General features: G+C 37.9%; 1 protein-coding gene across 1 annotated transcript in view; it reads right to left on the bottom strand.

Annotated features, from left to right (window-relative positions):
• Window positions 1-19067, bottom strand: part of LOC135074108 (fibrillin-1-like) — a 32247-nt gene extending 13180 nt beyond the window's left edge. The window contains exons 1-5 of the mRNA XM_063968415.1: window positions 18808-19067; window positions 17945-18035; window positions 16280-17061; window positions 1630-1699; window positions 72-1477 (exon numbers count right to left, since the gene is read on the bottom strand). Of these exons, the coding sequence (XP_063824485.1) occupies window positions 72-1477; window positions 1630-1699; window positions 16280-17061; window positions 17945-18035; window positions 18808-18914 (2456 nt within the window). The 5' untranslated portion in view covers window positions 18915-19067. The remainder of the gene's footprint in view (window positions 1-71; window positions 1478-1629; window positions 1700-16279; window positions 17062-17944; window positions 18036-18807) is intronic.
• Window positions 19068-22693: the final 3626 nt, after the last annotated feature.

Here is a 22693-nt window from a genome sequence, read left to right as displayed (position 1 = left end):
CCTTTAATGTAAACAGATAGGTAAGCGATCTTTTTTTTTGTTATCTAAGAAGTGAAAAGTAATATACTCACAACGGCACAGGCCCACATGTTCCATTAACGAACTCATATCCGTCGCGACACTGACAAACATCGGGCGCAACGCAATCTCCGTTCACACAAGAAGTGTGTGCGCAGATTGGCTTGCAAATGTTTCCGACGTCGGTCTTCTCGTAGCCAGAAAAACATTCGCATTCGTTAACCGCAACGCAAGTGCCATTCACACAACTTTGGTCGCAGGTTGGCTTACAAGTCTTCGAGATATCATCCATCTTGTATCCCGGATTGCATACACATAAATCTGGTTGTGTGCAAACCCCGTGAGTGCATGGTAATTTGCAAACAGGAACACATGTATCTTTATCATTTTTTTCATATCCTTTGTTACATACACACTCGTTGGGTGCCAAACATTGTCCATTGTCGCAAGACTTGCAGCTCGGTCGACAGGTCCAATTGTTGCCAGAAGATTCAAACCCGTCGATGCACATGCACGTATTAGGAGCAATGCAAGTAGAGTTCACACACGCATTATCGCAAATGGGGTTACATTTGAATTTGTTTGTTGCATCGTGAGAGTGATTACGCTTGCATGTGCATTCATTAGGTGCCGTGCAAAGACCATTCTGGCACGTTTCATCACAGACGGGTTCGCATTTGTTGTTTTTTCGTCTGTACCCGGTCTGACACTTACAATCGTTGGGAGCTACGCATTTTCCATATTCACAGTCATCACATACTGGTTTACATTTGTTTTCTTCTCGCCTATATCCGTCATTACACTGACAATCGCTGGGAGCCACGCATCTGCCATGTTCGCAGTCATAGCATATAGGCTCGCATGTGTTATTTTCTTTTCTATATCCGTCATGGCACTGGCAGTCGTTGGGAGCTTTGCAACTTCCATGTTCGCAGTTGTGGCATACAGGCTCACATTTATTATTTTCTCGTCTATATCCGTCATGACACTGACAGTCGTTAGGAGCAACACATTTTCCTTGTTCACAGCCTTCACATATCGGTTCGCAGCGTCCATCTTCACCTTTTTCATATCCTGATAAGCAGGTGCATTCATACTCAGGTGCTTCACAAACGCCATGTTCACATGCACCACATTTAGGCTCACAGGTAAACTGGTCTTTTTGTTTAAAGCCGGAATTGCATGAGCATTTGTTGAAGTCTACGCAGGTGCCGTTAGAGCAAGGTTGAGTGCATTTGGACCTGCATGGGAATTCTGGGACTGAGAGGTCGTTGTACTGGTCGGGAGGGCACGGAGGGACGCAGAGGGTCTCGTTGAGAGGCACAAAGCCGGAGTCACAGGTGCATTTGTTGGTATCCGTGCACTGCGCGTTGAGGCATACCTGATCACATTTAGCAACACATTTGCCATCAAGGTAGGTCCATCCGTCGCAGCAAATATACGATGTTTTTGTCACTTTCTGAAAACATTACAAAAAATACAGTTAAAAGATTACGAAAATTATACGTTTCTTACTTCTTGTGTATCAAACGTGGAAACACAGTAGCCATAGAGGAGAAGAAGAAGAAGAAGTACTTCTTGTATGAAATTGGAGGAAAAAGTGACTATTACCTCTTTTTTCATTGTAGTACATATCTTTCTCGGGCCGCATTTATATTGCACTTTCTTGGGAACTAAGTCACTGTAAAGAACAAAACGTTAATTGTTTATTCGTTCGAAGGCAATAAATACATTTTTTATTTATTTAATTAATTTGAAATGACGCAGCTTTAAGTTTTTTATTGTTATAAGTAGTAAGTTGTGGAAATCCTTGGGAGAGGCTTTTGTCCAGCAGTGGACGTCGAACACTAAGGCTGGGATGCACCATCTTACTTTAACTCTGACAAAAGTTAAAAATCTGTCAAACTCCATACAAAATGTACCGGTTATCGTTAAAGTTAGGTGGTGCAATCCAGCCTTAGTTATGTCAGTTTCGAAATGTCCACCAAAACAGAGTTCGCTTCAATATCCAATGCAGTCTCATGAAATAATCAGCTTTATTGTGTCCTAACCAAACAACCTCTACTGGGGAACCGAATCCTCAGGTCGAAAGAGAACCCACGAGTGTTGAATTCTCTCACTTCTTATGATATTTAATTTTATTACTGATAGTTGTGGCTCATGTCTTCACTTCCCTGAAGGCTGTAATTCAGTGTGTCACTGAAAGAACGTATTACCTTCTTGACACCTTTCGTTGTAAATCGGCCAATTAACTTAATCAAAATGCGTTCAGTAGTTTACGCGTGAAAAATGTAGTTAGTTGTTTTAAACTGTTAACATGAGCATGACTACTCGCTATAATAATAAATATTATTAATAAGTATTTTAAATTGACATTCTAAGTAAGTGATCTTGAACAGAAATTCTTCATACAGAAAAAATCTCTCACCAAATACGAGATATTTTATAATAATAAAAACATATTCTTAGAAGTCGAATTTAGCCTTTAAACTGTCGATCGATTAAAAAAAATATTTGAACATCATCCCTAGATCCCCAACCCGATTGGCGTGGGAAGTATAACTTGCGTTTGCCTCTGAGAAAATGATCTGATAAAGATGATCAAGTTAAATCCGTCCTTCTATTACGAGTATTAGAATGAAAGCACAAAGAAGTTATTTCAAAATACTTTCAAGCCGTGTGTCGAATTTCTTAAACTTACACCAAGTTCTCCTGACAAGTGTGCGGGTCACCTTTCTTCAGTTTGTCACTCAACACTGGCACAACACAGCACATGATTAAAAGTACCACCACATTTAACTTCATAGTGTTATTTTATAAGTCCGAAATAAATAAATATAAACACGTGTATTCATGTAATTAATTAATAATAGACTGCAGTAGCCTCCATGTCCAGTTTGCTACTGTTCGCTAGAATGTATTGGAGCGTAGATATGTTATCATTTCCTGCAATGTTCCCACAACCACATTACAATAAGTCTTTATATTGAGCAGCAATTTGAAACAATCCACACGATTCAAATATATTTATAAAATTAATGCATTGTCTTTGTACGCAGAAACGAAATTCATTGATAAGTAAGATTAATTTGTTGCGTTAGGAGTAACCCTTCTCTCTAGTAACCTATCTCTAAAGTGTTTTGGTATAAATGGATACATGGAGTATTTTTTTATGGGAACTCGTGTCTTTTCATGGTAAAGGTATTAAAGTTCATATGCATTTATGTTAAAAACTTGTTCTTAATAGTTTAGATTCTACGACAGTGTTTTTAGATCTAGAAGCGCACAATAAACAATGTTGATTTGGGTCATATTAAACCACTCAATTGTAGTTGCGGTCAAAACAAAGTATTTCTATACTAATGTTTATAATAATAATTAATAAAATTACGCCAGGAAATAGCAAAAAGTCAGTTCAAAATTGAAAAAAGCATTTTAATGATTTTCCTTCGTGTGAAAAATATACTACTAAATAGCTATTATACTTAGTACAGCCAATTAAATTCCAGTACGTGGAATTTAATTGGCTGAACCTATTTCAGTACCAAGATTTTTCAAATTGGATCAATATTTACGAAATAATGGCTAAAAAACAAAAGGGGGATCAAGTGTCCCCAGTTTCTCCAACCTACCATAACCAAACTTTGAACAATAAAATTCACTTTGTTTCGCCCAGGAATAGAACCCAGGTCCTTCGGATCAATAGAGCCCACCTCTAACCACTGGACCTCTGAAGCGATAAAGGCGATTCATTAAAACGGTCATGGAGCTGTGACGATACGTTATCAACGAAATATTATTTCAGTTGTTTATTGCCTCTACATGTGAAATAATTTGGGTTGTTTCAAAATATTATATTATTGTATTCTGTACAGTATCGTGAGCACACATACACATCATCGTCACATTTTTGTTCCAAATCGCATTTAACACAACTATAAACCATATCAGTGATTATAGCTTGAATAATCTATCATACATAACATATACTTAAATAGTATCGTCTCAGTTAAGCATTAAACATAATCATCTATGTATAGGCTGTTTAATACAAAATACAAATACAAATAATACTTAGTTAAATATTATGATGTTTAAAATTCACCAATGCAATTTTGAACTTAAACTTCAATAATAAAAACTTATCAGTTAAATTGAGGTTATGTTATTATTTTTAATCTAAAGACTGATACCTAATGTGTTATCAATTCTCTAAAAATAGGAAGTCTTTTAAGATAATTAAGCATAAGCGTAGACTGAAGGACATCAATTTACTACTACGAGTAAAGTTAAAGTTCAGTTTTAAAATTAAGTGGATCCAAATTGTCCTTTTCTGTTTTGTTTCCGATAGACAAAAATATCACTTCACTTTTCACAAGATATCACTCGTTATCACCAAGATCATTTCCCACTTTGTCGATCCGTCAACAACACCAAACCACCGAAACGCAAACTGACCGGGGTCGCTTGCGCACCGGCCGTGCTACTACAGCGAATGGATTTTGTCAAATACACAAACTCGCAAATCAACTGCGGCCAATGTTTGCGAGTGTGGCCAACATGCATCGCGGTCGTCAAACCGAGCGCATTTTTCATATTATATTCGATGTTATGTGTCATGATACTGAACAAATGTCTCTATATTTGGCATTGGCCACATCTTATCTTAACAGGAAAAACAGGACGTTAAATACAGGACTTATGGTCATTTAATCAATAAATAAGAAAACCATTATTTATGAAATAAAACTGAACATAAAAATTACAAACATCTTGAATGTTATTTAGATTGAATGTGCCCTGAATTTCGAAATGAAACTGGTAATGATTATTTTATTTGGCACTAGCTGTGACTGCGACTTCGTGCGCATGAATATATGTAGTTTCAACAATATTTCCCGTTTTTCATTACTCGCCTATTGGCTGTATGTTTTTCTGTCTTCGGCACTTTTGTGATTTTAGTTAAAGTACCTAATAATGTGACGATGACGATGGCCGTTGGGGCAGGAAAGTTCTCGAGTGGCGACCACGGGCTGGAAGACGTAGCGTGGGCAGGCCTCCTACTAGGTGGACCGACGATCTGGTAAAGGTCGCGGGAAGAGCCTGGATGCGGGCAGCGCAGGACCGTTCATTGTGGAAAACCTTGGGGGAGGCCTTTGTCCAGCAGTGGACGTCATTTGGCTGAAACGAACGAACGAACGAACGAACCTAATAATGTGCTCACAGCACAGTTTATTGAACTTCGGAAGTTTGATTATTATAGCCTAAAGTCTTCCTCAATAAATGGGAAACCCACCACAAAATTAATTGTTCAAATCGGATCGCTAATTTTCCTGAGATTAGCCGTTCAAGTAAACAAGCTCTTCAGCTTTATAATATTAGTTAATACTTTAAATTTTAAATGACTGTCGTAGTAGTATGATAGTATCATACACTAATAATGAGTTTAAGCCCTGTGACTCCTGACACAGACGTTCCGTACTAGTTACCGTAAGTATATATTTTACAAAGAGCCCGGATCAAAGTCCATTTCATTAGCATAATATAGTTTGTAGGATGTGCAATATTGAAATGATCTATGATAAAAGTGTGAGGTACCGCGTAAGAACACTTCTTCTGTTTTCACATACAACAACGTTGTTCTCATATATCGGCATCGACTCGCGTGAATGCGCCTTGAACTGCGTTTCGCATGCAAACTCTTGAACTGGGGGGTTACTCTGGGGGGTTAATCTGAAGTTTCGAATAGTACCATCCCTCTCACGCACAGCGAGAAGCCAGCATGAGCGACAGTGACAGATAGAGTCGATACTACGTAAACAGCGTTTCGTAGTACTAGCCCTGATACGTGCCGCGATTGGGTTTCAGCGCAGGCGCATCGAGTCGTTTGCGTACAATGACATTTTGCATGTCTTTTATTGCCGCGTTTCCCGGCGCCGCGGCACTCTTGAAATGCACGAGGGATGCCACTGGAAACAATTATTATAGTAAAAAACCCATACAAATTACTGACTTCTTCATCTTTTGTATATTCTTATTTTCTTATTTTGGGTGGTGTTTATAAAGTTTTTATTTTTAATTATATTATTCATAATAAAGAGATGCCTTTTCGTGTTATTGACTTTAAATTACGGTCTGACTTCTGTATCTTTTGCCACTGAGCTTCTTGTACTGTATCTTATCAGCACTGGGCCAGCATTGTCCTGAGCAGTGGTAGAGTTAATATTATACTGGATGGGACATATAAAAGCGCTTTTTAAAAGCCTATTTACGTTTGGCTACAACTAAAAATGTGCGATCTCAATCGCATTCCCCGTGACTTCAGCTGGATCCAGCAAAAAGGGACTCTACTCTCGATCCAAGGAATTATGTTCCCATGGCCAAGTAAAACCAGTGTCGTGGCCTTCTCATCGTGGGTCACAACATATTGCAGAGTGGGGTCCCATTGCATTGGCTTCTCAGCACCAGCTGATATATCCCGATATGATGGTAACTAAGTTACTTTGAACCTTTCTTGGATTTTCATGATGTAAATTATCAAAGTAAATGATATTTGAATGAGTCAGACTTAATTCCTGAAAATAGCAACCCTAAGCACGACTTCCTTTCAAAAAGTGCAGCACAACCGTAGCATTATATCTCTTACGGATTTACTCGGACAGACGATCGCTAAGCAATCGATCCGTTATGCGAAATCGATCCTCACAAGGCGGGCTTATGGCCGCAACGCTTGTTTGCGGGAGTTTTACGACCCACAATCATTAGCATACACTAAAACGATTAGCGAAATTTGAATTTGCGCGTTGCGTATGAGACCTGAATTAAAATGTGACGATAATTTATAGACTAGACTTAAAATCTAAGCGTGACTACAATATGGAATTAGACATAAATTGGACAAAGGAGAAAATATTACTTTGTACTATTTTGTAACTTAACAGGAATTTCCGGTTAGCAAATATTTTTTTAACTACAATCTCATAAGTAGGTACACGTCATCATCATCAGATTAGTATCCGCTGAAGAGACACGACCCTTTCTAATTTACTAGAGTAAATAAATAGAGACAAAGTTCTTGAGTGGCGACCACGAGCCGGAAGACATAGCGGGCAGACCTCCCACTAGGTGGACCGACGATCTGGTGAAGGTCGCGAGAGGTGCCTGGATGCGACCGGTCTTTGTGGAAATCCTTGGGGGAGGCCTTTGTCCAGCAGTGGACGTCTTTAGGCTGAAACGAGCGAAAATAGAGACAACTGAAGGATAAACTTATATGTACGAGTATACTACCTACATGGTCATCATTTTGAAAATGTTCTAAGGGAACTGCAATTATTGAAATTAAAACCGAATATAATTAAAATAACCTATTGTGGGTTATGCATTTATAATTGAATAGTGTTGCTGCACTAATGACGTCAAAGTTTGCGATAATAATAGGAATAAATAGACGGTTATAGGAATATTCATAAAAGAGTCTTACAAATAGTTAAATGTTCTATGGGGATTTCATTTTTTTTTAATGTGCACACTTTATATATTTGAAAACCCCATAGACCATAGCTATAGAACATATCTTTCAACTTTAAGTTTTATAAAATTACTAGCTGTGCCCGCGACTTCGTACGCGTGAAAATCCGTTTTCGCAAAATTTTTCATTTTTGCTCTGCACCTATTACTCGTAGTGTGATGGTTTATAGTTCATAGCCTATAAGCCTTCCTCAATAAATGGGCTATCTAACACTGAAAGAATTTTTCAAATCGGACCGGTAGTTCCTGAGATTAGCGCGTTCAAGTAAACAAACAAACAAACTCTTCAGCTTTATAATATTAGTATAGATTAAATTTTCGTTATTTTGTCCAATATTAGAAAACTTATGGTTTTGTTAGAAAATTATGGCCCGGCCATGAGAAACAATAATTCAGGAAGGAACCTTTGCTCTAGCAAATATTAGTCACTTCATTGTAATGGTATGCTACATTGTTTCCGATACAATAAAACCTAACTTTTAATTAATCATCTGAACATATTCCCTCCAACCAGTTATACATTTTTGCCGGATGCGGGACGTTGTAATTTTATCATCAGTTGTTTTGCATGATTCAGCGATCCACTCACCGGTGTCTGTCTTAAAATATTTTTTAATTTAAAAAATATCGATACACAAATCAAAACAGCATGAATTAGTAACATTGTAGTCCAAATTATTACTATTGTGTATAATTTACTAGGTGAATCTCTACATTTCTCAAAAACAAATATGTTTAAAAAAAAACTGAAATTGTTAAGCAGTTTGGTAGTAAGGTCCTGTCTGTCACATGCCACTTACTGTTATGTATAAAAACGATAGCCCTCATTTTCCGAGTCTATTTGCGATAGAAAGAAACATTGCTAATTTTATTATACAAACCAAAACTAGCATTAAAACATAGACTCGGTTATGAATACATAGACACACCATAGCTGCTATGTCGCCCGCAACAAAACACGTGTTATGTATTTTTCCTATTTGATAAGCTTTAATGGGTGCGATAGCTTGTTGACAGGATAACTGTTTAATTAACAACGCACACGTCCTTGGACCGGGGTAATGGATCAGTGACGCTAAAGAGCCATTTACCCTGTTTTATGGGAGAGTTGATTTAATTTAATTTTTTTTCGTTCTTTCGTTTCAGCCAAATGACGTCAACTGCTGGATAAAGGCCTCACCCAAGGATTTTCACAAAACCGGTCCTGCGCCGCCCGAATCCAGGCACCTCGACCCTCACCAGATCGTCGGTCCACCTAGGGGGCCTGTCCACCACTACGTCTTTCAGCTCGTGGTCGCCATTCGAGAACTTTTATGCCCCAGTGGCCATCAACTCTGCGAGCCATGTGCCCCGCCCACTGCCTTTTATATGACTTATATATACTAGTAGAGAGTGACATTTCTTTTCTAAATATTGTATACCTGAAAGCTTCCTAATCTTGAAACATCCTGTAACTATTTAGGCCAGTAGAATTAAACACAAAAATTGATTAAATCGGAAATAATTCCTACAAAAGATTTTTTTGCTTTAATGGCTTCATTGGTTGCCCATTAAGACTCTCCTAAGTTTTCGACTTCGACGGAGTTGTGCTTAAGTGGTGGGGGCCCCCGAAAGGGGCATTTTCTCGGTTTTCCGGTTATACCGCGTAAAGGGCTTATCCTATCAAAAAGTGGTCTTCATGACGGTTGAAGGGCACTTAATCCTGCATTGAATAAGACCAATTTCATATGTTTTGGACAAACCGTTCTCGCGCTAAAGTTCGGCAAAGTAGAAAATATACGTATAATTAATGACCCTCTCCACGTCCAATGGCTTGTTACCCACATGCTTCCAAGCCTTGTAAAGGGTCGCCTTAACCAGTGTAACCCTAACAAGGCTCACGAGTTTGATTCGCTTATCCTTGTTCGTCCCAGCCGTTCCTTAACTGCGGTTGCTGCACCTCTTCCTGGCACTCTCCTGAACGACTCTGTGTTACCTAATGTGGCTGCCCCTCTTCCTTGTACCCTACTGTACGATTTCATTGCTTAGCCATATGCCTGGTCCAAGGTTCGACGCCACAAAATCAACTTCGTATGAGTGAAAATAGTTTAAATAGTATTTCCCGTGCTTGCAACATTTTTCTTTACTGCTTCGCCTCTATTAGTCGTAGAGTGATTGTATATATCCTATAGCCTTCCTCAATGTATGAGCTATTCAACACAAAAATAATGATTTCAATCAAACTAGTAATTCTTAAGATTAGCGCGTTCAAACAAACAAACAAAAAACTCTTCAGCGTTTTAATATGAACTTGTTGTTGTTGATTTTTGGCGTCGAACCTTAGACCAGGCATACGGCTAGGCAACGTAGTCATGCAGGAGGATACAAGGAAGAGGGGCAGCCACAGTAGGTAACACAGAGTCGTTCAGGTGAGTGCCAGGAAGAGGTGCAGCAACCGCAGTTAAGGAACGGCTGGGACGAACAAGGATAGGCGCATCAAGCTCGTAAGCCTTGATAGGGTTACACTGGTTGAGGTGGCCCTTTTCAAGACTTGGAAGCCTGTGGGTAACAAACCATTGGACATGAAGAGGGTCATTAATTATACGTATATTTTCTACTTTGCCGAACTTTAGCGCGAGAACGGTTTGTCCAAAACATATGAAATTGGTCTTATTCAATGCAGGATTAAGTGCCCTTCAACCGTCATGAAGACCACTTTTTGATAGGATAAGCCCTTTACGCGGTATAACCGGAAAACCGAGAAAATGCCCCTTTCGGGGGCCCCCACCACTTAAGCACAACTCCGTCGAAGTCGAAAACTTAGGAGAGTCTTAATGGGCAACCAATGAAGCCATTAAAACAATAAAATCTTTTGTAGGAATTATTTCCGATTTAAAAGCTAATTCTACTGGACTAATTACAAAGTTATGCAATGTAACTAACATGACTGCATCACATGTACGTATATGTATTTACATGCATTATTTTGAATCTGGCAACTAAAGTACACCGTTGTGCCGATATTGTGTCCTTCCAACAATTTATCTGGTAGGTATACTGCGAGTTAACACCTTTGCTGCGGCAGTAACTTTCTAATACTTTCCATTCCTTCGGTACAAGGTCATTAAACCTGGTATTAAAACTTACATTGTGGCGGCACAAGGCTTAAAGACCTTGTAATATTTAAGATATATTAATTTTATTTTTGGCTTCATGTTAATAGATATTGTGTTTTTTTTCTTTGAATGTTAATAATAATGCATTTATTGACATACACCTGAAGGCGTTCGTGAATAACTTGTTTAGTATAAAAATTATAGCTATATTCAAAATACAAGGCTTATGCACCCTGTGCCGCACTGAAGTAGGGAAGTCTGGTGGGTATTCTAGGGATGTGAAATACAAATATCGATAGTTTTAATTAAGTTTTAATAAAAATTTATAAAAGTAACAGACAAAGATGTTTTAATAATTTAGTCTAAATATTTTACAAATAAGACATACGTGCATAAATACTTAAATAAGCTATATTTAAAGAAAACATATTATTTAATAACATTTAGTTACAACTTCAAATGTTTGTCACGAAAAACTATTTAAATTAGCAATAAATCGTGTAGCAAATTAAATTATAATCAATTTGCAGTTTTGATTTTGTTTGTTTCTCTTGATGCCATGTCGACATGTGCGTTTCTTACGAATGTGAGGCAACACTGGCTGCACGAAGCTAGCGTGGGGTGCGGTACCAGGTGCGCAGGGTACAAGGTGCTTCGACCTGGTTTCGCATTGTGAAGACATTTTATTACTTCCGTGCGGTACCAGGTCTAAAAACCTGGTATTAAGGTAGGTACATCATTGGATTCTATTTTAAGAATACATCATAGATATATATTCATCACTTTCCTACACCGGACCCAATTGAAGTTATGCCTTTCGCACGACAAGGAAGACTATAATTTTCTTAGCCGCACGGTAAACGAGACGTACACAAGGTCTATAGACCTGGTTTCGCACTCAACGTGTTAAATGATGATCATCTCGTAGAAGTAGCAGAGGAGCTTTCAGTTACACTTAATGTTAAAATTGTACAAAAATATTTATTTCAGTAATTTAATTTAGTTTAATCAGTATGGGCATGTATGAAAGTGCGCACATTACACCGATTTGGTATCGGGCGATCCTTCATTCAAATTAAAATCGGGCCCAACTATCGGCCAACTAAAAATCGGTGGTCTGCGGCGCGCCTAGGCTTATACGACAACATTTATTTTGTTTTTTCCAAACAATTATATTATTCAGCCAGCTATCAATTGAGTAAATAGCACAAAGCTAGATAAGACCTATCTGTACTAGGAAAACATATACTCAACATCAAATAAATCGCACCTTCCGCGACGCGAACTTTAAAGATTTTCTTCTGACATAATCATGGTGCCCGAACAATATTGGTGTTATTTGAAAGCCCAATAAATAAACTTAAAGACAAACACATTTATTTTTTTTATAAACACTTAACAGGTATCATAAATGTGACTTAAAAAAAGGCCTCACTTTTGGTTCACCTCTGGGAATTTTTGTGGTTATAAAACCAAATAATGATCTTACGTGTCCTTTTTAACAGATGGATAGCGATTAATCTCAATTTTATAGTTTTATAGCCATAAAATTTGGCTCAAGCGTAACTAGGTACCTATTTTTTGAATAAGTGACTCTGGATCCTTCTAAAAACACATTTTTGGGATAAAAACCTTTTCTTTAATGAAATGAAGTTTAGGACTAGGCTTTCAAATGGTACCTACCAATGTTGGTGGGAAGTGGGGATGCATACGTTTGAGAAGTGCTTGTTGCGGGAGGTGCGATTTATTTGATGCCGAGTGTAGTTTAACTACTAGTAGGTACCTATTATATTATTAGGGTTTAACAAAGTTTCAATTCTGCATCTATTTTATTTTTCATTTTTATGTAAAACTTCATATGAAGTTAATCATTAATGTTTACAAAGTAAACCACCAACCAAAGTATCATCAGTGAGCTTTTAGGTTCAATGAGGATCATTTCGATTTTTAGCTGTGAATGCAGATTTATAGGTCTAAGAAATCCTTAATATACAGTCCAAAAATTTTTGTTCTACGACAAAAATTGACAAAGTTATGGCCAAATTACTAAAAAAGTTCACTGACCGCCCGGCGCGGGACCGATGACGTCATTATATCCGATCCGAACGCTGCCGGCGTACTGCGTGGATAGAAAATATTTTTTTCTAGCCATACTATCAGTTTTAGAGAAAAACTTGTTATGACATTTATTCATCAGAATAAAGTAAGCTATCGATAGGTATTTTTTTTAAATAGAAATTGTGAAAAATATCGCAAAAAATCCATACGCTCATACGATTCAATGGAACGCGGAGACGCGATTAGGGTCTCCGCGGTGGTATATTTGGCGATTTATGCAAATAAAGTGTTCATAAGTGTTGTTGAGTCATATCTTCGTCCAATTAAAGTATAAAAATGTCTAAGTATTAATTTATTTACTTCTAACAATAAGTATAGCTGAGGCAGATACACTCTGCCTAGGCTACAAGACATTGCTATGAAGATCATTTCGATGTACACGCAATACCTACCTGTTATTTAGTTTTTCTGAGTTAAACCTACCTATCTATTCGCCGTTCCCATGGGCGGGCCAGAAGTCGGGTGTGATTTACCCCCCCCCCCCCTCAGGCCAGAAACTGGTTGACCCCTCCCCTTCCCCCCAGGCCAGAAGCTGGGTAAGGCTTGCCCCTCCCCTAGGTCAAAAGCTGGGTATGACTTACCCCCCCCCCCCCCCTAGGCCAGAACCAGAAACTGGTTATGACTTGACCCCCCCCCCCTCTTCCCGCAGGCCAGAAACTGGGTAAGGCTAGCCTCTCCCCCCAGTCCATAAGCCCATAAGCATAAGCTAGGCCCCTCGGCCAGAAGCTGGGTATGACTAACCCCCCCCAGGCCAGAAACTGGGTATGACTTGCCTCTCCCCCCCTCTTACCAAGGCAAGAAGCTGGGTAAGGCTTGCCCCTCCCCCCAGGCTTTAAGCTGGGTATGACTTATCCCCCCCCCCTCTAGGCCAGAAACTGGGTATAAGCACTCATATTATGTACGAGTATTATTATGTTCAATACAAATAATCATAAAGTTACACTCACCCCAACCGCGTCTCCGCATTCCATCGAATCCTATAAAAATGTGGTTTTTGGACATAGCGATACTTATTTTTCACAATTTTTATTTTTAAAAATTACTGGTCGATAGGTTACTTTATTTTGATGAATAAATGTTATTAAAAGTTTTTTTCTAAAACTGATAGTTTAGCTAGAAAAAAATATTTTCTATCCACGCAGTACGCCGGCTGCGCTCGATTCGGATATAGTGACGTCACGCGGCCCTGTGTACGTTGACTTTTAGCGGCAAAAACGGCCTATGTTTATTACTTAATATCTTCGTAAGTAATGGTCCGATTTGGATAATTCAAAAAGATATATCTTTCTTATGTCTTAAAGATTAACGTAGATACTAGTTTTATTGCATTTTCTACAACAGTACTGATCCTCATTATGAATCACGACTAACTACCGGTTTAATGACATATTTCGTTACTCCTAACGCCATCTCTTGCAGACGATCAGAACTACATTTAATATATTTTCGAGCTCCAATTCATATTCCTTTAAATTTTAAATCTTCAAAGTTTTTGAATAAGGGTAGTTAGTACGCTTGATTGACATACTTTTTTATTCCTTTAGATTTTGTATGGGAAACCTGATTATAAAGTCATTTAATTCGAGAACTCAATTGACTAACAATGTGTTGATTTAAAAGTATACAACAAATTGAAAAGTACCTAACTCAGTTTTATGTCAAAATTGTTTTTTTTAAATAAAATTTGTATATTTTAATTATTGATTATTGGTATATTAATTGTATAGCTAATGTTTTCCTCTAACTAAGGCATCAATTCGAAACTTCAGACGCCATCTCTGGGAAATGTTTGGAATTATTAAATATCATTATCTTTATTCGCCAAAGTTTCATCAACAGAGTGAGCCTCCGTGATGTAAATAAATAAAATACATTGGCAATTTACCAATGACCAATTGATACTCGTAGATGTCCCACACTGAACCTTCATTGTCAGGAGGGCGCTACTATCAACACTGATCATTAGTTTCTATTATTGCCACGTTGGACAACCTTATTAATATAATTATGACATACAGGGTGATCAAAACAGTTAGTTCTAAAAGAAAAATTTAGATTCAAGGTGTATCTAAATTCTAAATCACCCCCATGTAATATGTTATACGATTTTGCTTAGTTTATTTCTAGATCCCAAAAAAAGATAAAAAAAATTAAAGCCTACTAACTAGGTCATAGAATTTTAAAATATCACAAAATTACCTCTATCTCCTACACTAAGCAAAATCGTATAACATACCTTGATGTAAGGAATCTAAATTTTTCTTTTAGACCTCACTGTTTTGGCCAGCCTGTATACAGGAGGGCTCTACTATTAATACTGGGTTATTAGTTTTTGATTTTTGCCACTTGACGTTTCAAAGTCGTTGACGACAGGTTATCACTGTGTCAAGGTGTTATCTTCTGTGAGCCTTCCAGCGACTTGGCCGACTTTTAGCTTGGTCCACGGTCCAAGTCACTGGATTGAATTTTGAAATATTTTTTCTTATGGAAATTTATTTAAATTAATTATTTCACTAACGGATTTGGGTAAGAACAATGTCTTTGGCAAAAACATAGCTTTGCTGTGCGCCGGTGACCTAATGCATGGAAGCACTGTATATTCAGCGTCAAATAGTTCGTGACACCCAAAGTAGCCAAAATGTTCGCGCTTTGTTACAATAGACATGTTGACACCACCAATCAATTGACGTACTTTTTAAAACTGTCAAAACGAAACTCTCCCATAGATTTTGTATGGCATTACCAGCAAATGACGTCACTATTTTGTGAACTCAAATAAACTACTTTTTTCAATTACAATGCGACCAAAAATCGTAATTTACAGGTAATTTAAAATGAATTAAGTTTTTAAGACCAGAATGTAGTGTATTTTTAGAAAAGTTGTGATTTAGAATTATTGGAGAATGGTGTCAAATTGTCCATTGGAATAATGTTGTGTTATCTACTTCTTGGCCCTTTTGGGTGTCACAAACTATTTGGCGCTGGCTGTACGCGCAGGATATGCGTAATGGGCGACAATGCGCACGATTTGGCATGCGCGGGCGCATCTTGGCTTCCTGCGCGCGGTGCCATACGCTGGCGATGAGACACCTGATCTTACGCCGCATAATTACATTGTATTGTAATTGCTAGCAGATTACTTAAAGACTCTATACACCAAGCCCGCCCGGCGGCTTTCGATAATTCAAGTAATTTTTATGACAACTGATATGGATATTAATTTTACAAATGCCAAAAAAAAACTCTGTTTACTCTCTAACTCTATCTGCCTGTTGCTTTTTCACGCATAAACCACTAAACTGATTTAGATCAAAGGTTGATAAAAGGAAGTTTGAAACCCAGGGAAAAACAAGAGATAGTTTTTGTCCCGGTACTTGTGGGACAAACCTTAAACGCGGGCAAAGCTGCGACTGGACTGGTCATTATTAAATTCATGTCAGTTTCCTCTTGCTTAATCAATTAAGGTTAAAGGAAATAAAATAGAAATACATACTAGTAAAGATTAGAATTACAATACTCACGTTGATTGAACAGCACAGCGGCACTCTCCATGTACAGTACATGTGCCAGGACAATGCTTTTCGCAAGGTTTAGAGCACACGCCCAAGGTTTCATTCTTCTTGTACCCCTCGTTGCATGAGCATTCGTTCGGGCCGGAACAGTAGCCGTTCTCACAACTGGATTTGCAGATCGGCTTGCAAGTCCCGTCGATGTGCTCATAGCCTTCGAAGCACTCACACACGTTCGGAGCGGTACATTTCGCGTCGCAACGCTCGCACACAGGTGCGCAGTAAGAGCTGTTCGATGCAGAGTAGCCGTCGAAGCAGGAGCACGAGTTAGGAGCTACGCATTTCGAGTTTACACACACTGGGTCACACACTGGCTCGCACTTGTGTCCAGCAGCAATGTACCCAGGGGAACAGGAGCAGACGTTGGGTCCAGTGCATTCCCCGTCGCATTCAGGGTCGCAAATGGGGTTGCAATTCAAGTTGGGGGCGACTGAGTACCCTGGTCCACAGTTGTGGCAGTGGGTAGAGTTGAAAGGTTGGAAGTTTTGGTGGCAGGTGCAGGTGTTGTTGGACGTGCAGTCTGCATTGAGGCAGGGGGGGTCGCAGACGGGGTGGACACAGGTGTTCTGGTGTCCAGGGTCGAGGTAAGCCGGTGGGTCGCACTGGCAGACGTCGGGGGCCACGCAGCGGCCGCCGAGGCAGCCCGTGGTGCACAGCGGCGCGCAGTCATCGCTCTCGGCTTGGTATTGGAAGCCACTGCAGCATATCAGTCGATCGTGCACCTCCACTACTGGCTAAAAATTAAAATAATTAACTTTTTAAAAAAATAAAACCGACTTTAAATGCGTGAACACAAAAAAAAACTAAAAATTTAAAATATTGCGTATAAAAAAGTTCATCCCCAATTTTCCACCCTTGGGGGTGAAATATTTTCTTCAAATTCGCATGAAACCACCCTTTTGATAATACCTATTCAACAAAAAAATAATCGTTCAAATTGATTTATAATCGGCGGAGATATTGCGTATAAAAAAGTTCATCCCCATTTTTCCACCCTTGGGGGTTGTTTTTTCTATTATTAAATTTAAATGGGACCACCCTTGAGCTATTACCTATACGCCGAAAAAAGATTTGTTCAAATCGGTTCATAATTGGCGGAGTTGTCGCGTAACAAACATAGAAAAAAAAACATACGGGTCGAATTGAGAACCTCCTCCTTTTTTGAAGTCGGTTGAAAATAATAATAAACACTATTTTTCTAAAATATTCCTACAGAACAGTTTCTTCCCATAGCACGAAAATGATCAAAATATTTAAAAAAAAAACAGAAACGGTTTAAATAACCAAGGCTGGGTTGCATCATCTTACTTTAACTTTGACAAGCTTAAAAAATCTGTCAAACTCCATACAAAAAGCACCGGTTATCGTTAAAGTTACATTCAATGTTAGGTGGTTATCGTTATACTCGTAGTTACGGTCAAAGTTAGGTGGTGCAACTCAACCTAAAAGTTTTAACTCGCAAATATTCAAGAAAAAATCGGCCATTCTATATTATAGTTTAAAATTTGTTTATAAAACAATCTAAAAAACCTTTATCTCAATAACAGTTTGACACATTAAATTAACTGCAATTTTAAAGCTCTACATTTTGTAATTGGTAATCGTAACTAAACTAACCTGTATCCTGGCCACCCGTACGACGCACTTTCTCTTGCCGCACCATTTGTTGCTGAGCTTCGTGAACGTCACCCTTTTGCTCGTCCGGGAGCTATGGAAAATGAAGTATTTTGAAAATTTTCTTCTTCTCCTCGTGTCGACAACAAACCTACACAGTGTCAGCCCAAAACTCTGCTACAAGAGTGACATTCATTAAAACTTCCTGCGTTTTTTAAAGTATTTTGATGGCATTGCACTAACATACAGATAAAAAAACCCTACCCCAAAAAAGTGCACCAAAAGGCAGAGAATAATTACGTAATTGTGTACGTAATTGTTATATTTGAAGTCAGTAATAAATAGATTTCATTGAAACCATATTTTTTTAAATATTTTCCAAGTTCTGATTGATCTCTAATTACGGAAAATTCGACTCTCTCTTCTTGAAAGTTTTCCATTTTATATTCAAAGCTTCTATTGATCAAAAATAAGTCATTTAATTTTAAATTTTGTTTTTATTTTAAAGGTCTATTGAACTTTAATTTCAGGTATTGTTATTAAAATTAATATATTAAGGTGTCAAACAAAAGAGTGTCGATTATGTTTTGTATTTTATATTACTATTTTTTTGTTTTATTAAGTAAAAAGTATTGCAACCTTCATGTTGGTTTCCAACAGGAGCCATAATGTTAAGCTAATAAGGATAATAAGTATGTAGTCAATAAAAATTAAGGGACTATCTTAACTCTAATAAAAACCTAAAACTCGTAGCATAAAGTCCAAGAATAATACTTTAAGTACTTAAATACTTGTGACACTCTTCCTCACAATGCATTGTATTTGTAGCTCAAGGATAACAAAACCAATCGTTAGTACGCACGCACCTTATTTTGGTCATGCATACTCCAACGTCACCGGCCTTCAAAGCCGTCACTTCCCACACTATAACTGCGCTCAAAACCACTAAACAAAGCACTGGCAACCTTAACATTTTCACAAAAAAATATAAAAGAGAAGTATCCACTATAGATGCTGGCCGTTTAAAAAAAACTTAGTTCCATTTTCAGATTCGAAAAGCTGTCAAATTTTTCGCGCAATCACATTCCTTCTGACACCACCATTATACTGTACACCCGGCTACTGTGTGAAGAGGCTATCTGAATCTACTTAAAATGTCCATATCATTAATATGAAGTGCTGATTATACACAAAACAATGGAATACATCTCTTATTTTGAACGTTTGAAAGCTCCCTTTAGTTTTGTTAGTCGTTTGATTTAGTAACATACAATGAAATCATGCCAGTATGTTTGGCCAGTGAAAATAGTTTTGAGTTTTACACAGCTTTTTGAGAGACTTATGCTCGTTTTCACCATCAATCCCTAATTTTTAGTGACCCCTATGAAAACAAAATTCCTGTTATGTGTTACCATAGAGGTCCCTTAAAAATTAGGGATTGATGGTGAAAACGGGCATTATTTTATTTTTTCTTAAACCTATTTTTGTACATTTTTAAGCGTAGGACCGGTTGTTATGGGAATCCTTGGGGGAGATCTTTGTCCAGCAATGAACTTCTTTGGATTCTTTACTCCTATTTAATCTTTACCTATTATAGACTATTATAGACATTGTTAAATCTATTTTAATTTTATTTAATAACTGAATTCTATGCCTATTTCATTTAGTAACAACGATCTTTTAGATCTTAGATTTCATCTATGACTAAATTGTTTCATTATTTCAATATATGATTGGTTTAGGTAATTATATGTATATGTAAGTAGACGAACGGTATGACTATGCCTAATCGGGTAAAGTCTGAAATGTAGAGAACTAGAGACAATTTTCCTGTAATTTTACAAAAGGATACTGTATTTACTTCTGGGTAAATTCCGTTTCCCTATACACTTATCCCTAAACTACAGCTGGTGCAATATCATATTTCTCCATGTTTGTACGTCACGAGCTGGTGTCAATCACTCCCAGTCAATCACGGGCTATCTGGCGGCTGGAATTGACAACAGAGGCACATCAGACTATACAGGTTTGTTGCAAAATATGTCTTATTGCAACAGGTTAAGATGCTAGTTTTGACGTGGTCTGTACATATACTCAACATCAAATAAACCGCACCTTCCGCGACGCGAACTTTAACAATTTTCTTCTGACACAATCATGGTGCCCCAACAATATTGGTGTTATTTGAAAGCCCAATAAATATTCTTAAAGAAAAACACATTTAATTTCTTAATAAATGATTAACATATACCATAAATGTGACTTGAAAAAATACCTCACTTTGGGCCCACCTATGGGATCAATTAGACCAATTTTTATGGTTATAAAACCAAATAATGATCTCACGTGTCCTCTTTAACAGATGGATAGCGATTAATCCCAACTTAACAGTTTTATAGCTATAAAAGTTGGCTTTAGCGTAACTACCTATTTTTTGAAGAAGTGACTCTGGATCCTTCTAAAGACACATTTTTGAGGTAAAAACCTTTCCTTTAATGAAATGAAGGTTAGAACTAGGCTTTTAAATGGTGCCAATATTGGTGGGAAGTGGGGATGCATACGTTTGAAAATGCTTGTCGCGGGAGGTGCGATTTATTTGATGTCGAGTGTAGTTACAAATTTTCTATTATAAGGAACATGCTATCAGGAACATACTCAGTTACGACTAATGGTTGGCTGCTCTACATTGATTTTGCATAGCATAAAACATTCTATGTAATTGATTTGTTATACCAAAATACATTTCTTACACATGAGATCTGTAACTACATCTAAATTCTATAACGAAACGAGTCGTTTAGTTCTTACTGACATTAAAGTAACTTAGGCTGAGTTGCACGACCTAACTTTGACCGTAACTTTAACGATGACCGGTGTATTTTGTATGGGGTTTGACAGCTGTTTGACGTTGGTCAAAGTTAAAGTAAGATGGTTCAACCCTAGTAAAACAAGTTTTACTGACCAAATCGCTTTTTTTTCATCCAATAAAATCCAGGACCTCCAAATCGGGGGGCTTCTTCGTAAATCTTTAGACTTTAGATTAAAAAAATAGTGATCCCATTTTGCTATGGTTTTGATAAATAACAAACGTTAAATACATTTCGTTCGTTACAGCCAAATGACGTCTACTTCTAAATATGAAGTTAAATAAATAGTAATAACAAGCGAAGTGAATATAACGCTTGTTAAAAAAGAAAAATATTTGAGATCACTATCAAAATAAAAAACAATTACAAACAGACAAACCGACCATCGGTTCAACAGTTAAAAGAGACAGAGTTCACAGAAAGTGGGGTCAACCACTGCGCCGCGGGTGAAATGTTACGGATGCGATAACGGACTATTGAAGTCACTGGATTTTTGTTTTTACCCGACTGCGCCAGGAGGAATATTTTGTGCAAAGATACCACTGATAAAACGCTCTTGTTATTTTTAACTGTGATAAACGAATTGCGAATTCACGAAAAAAAACGTGTCATGAAAAAAGGACAATGACCAAAAATGTATGGAGTGTGGTCCAAATGTCCACCACTAACGAGACCTATGTTGTAAAATAGTCTACTAAATACTGATTCATTATAACCAAACCGCAATCAAAAATATGCTGTCAGTAAAAAGTTATGACTGAATGAAAAGTCATGTTTTTTACCTTTTCATCTGAAAAATGTTCTTGATATCATTCTATCCATCGCACATTTTGGATTAATCTATGCATGTTATGTCATGTCGCTTAGTGTGCCGTGTTAGATGCTCATCATCATCATCATCATTTCAGCCACAGGACGTCCACTGCTGAACATAGGCCTCCCCCAATGACTTCCACATCGCACGGTTGGTAGCGGCCTGCATCCAGCGCCCTCCCGCTACCTTTATCAGGTCATCGGTCCACCTTGTGGGTGGACGTCCCACGCTGCGTTTTCCGTTAGATGCTCGCTAAAAGAAAAAAAAATAAACTCAGAAGAAAGACAACAATATTGGAATTATGGTCGGGTGGTCGCTGCTCCGCCCCTATTGGTTGTAGGGTGATGTTATATAACCTAAAACCATCCTTGATAAATGGGCTATCCATAACAAAAATAACTTTTCAAATCGGACCAGTAGTTCCTGAGATTAGCGCGTAAACTACTACAATTTTTCATACAGTCATAACTTTTTACTGACAGTTTATTTTTTTTTCGTCCCATACTGAAAGATAATCTCTATTTAATGGACCATAAGCCAATATAGGTCTCATTAGTGGTGGACATTTGGACCACTTTTGGTCATTGTCCTTTTATCTGTTTTGTTATCTCCAAAGATGAAGGCTCTTGGTCTGCATCCCACCTGAAGGAAAGTGATAATCAGTACGGATAGCACGAAAATCTTTCGAGTTCAAATCGTTTGCGTACTCGAATCGCTATCAAAAGGTTTAGTACGAAAACTACAACAGCGCCCTTGTGAACGTGTCGTAAAGTGAACTTAGTGTGAGAAATGGTTGCACGAAACTTATTGTGAGAATCAAAATTGTCACGTTATCGTTTAATTCGAAAGTTGAGTATCGAATTTTATCGAATACGCAAACGATTCGAAGACAAAAGTTGTTCATGCTAGAGGTACAGGCCGAAGTTCTTCTTCTTGCCGTGTCGACAACAAACCTATATCTGCCCAAAACTCCGCTACTAGAGTGGCGTTGTCAGTAGCATTCATTAAACCTTCCTGCGTGCATTTGTTTGGGCATGCAGGGCATGACATCATGTGCTTCATCGACTGGGG

This window comes from Ostrinia nubilalis, chromosome 8 (assembly GCF_963855985.1).
Source record: "Ostrinia nubilalis chromosome 8, ilOstNubi1.1, whole genome shotgun sequence".
Taxonomy (NCBI): Eukaryota; Metazoa; Arthropoda; class Insecta; order Lepidoptera; family Crambidae; genus Ostrinia; species Ostrinia nubilalis.
The sequence above is the reverse complement of the archived record's forward strand: the minus strand, read 5'-3'. Positions and strand labels throughout refer to the sequence as shown.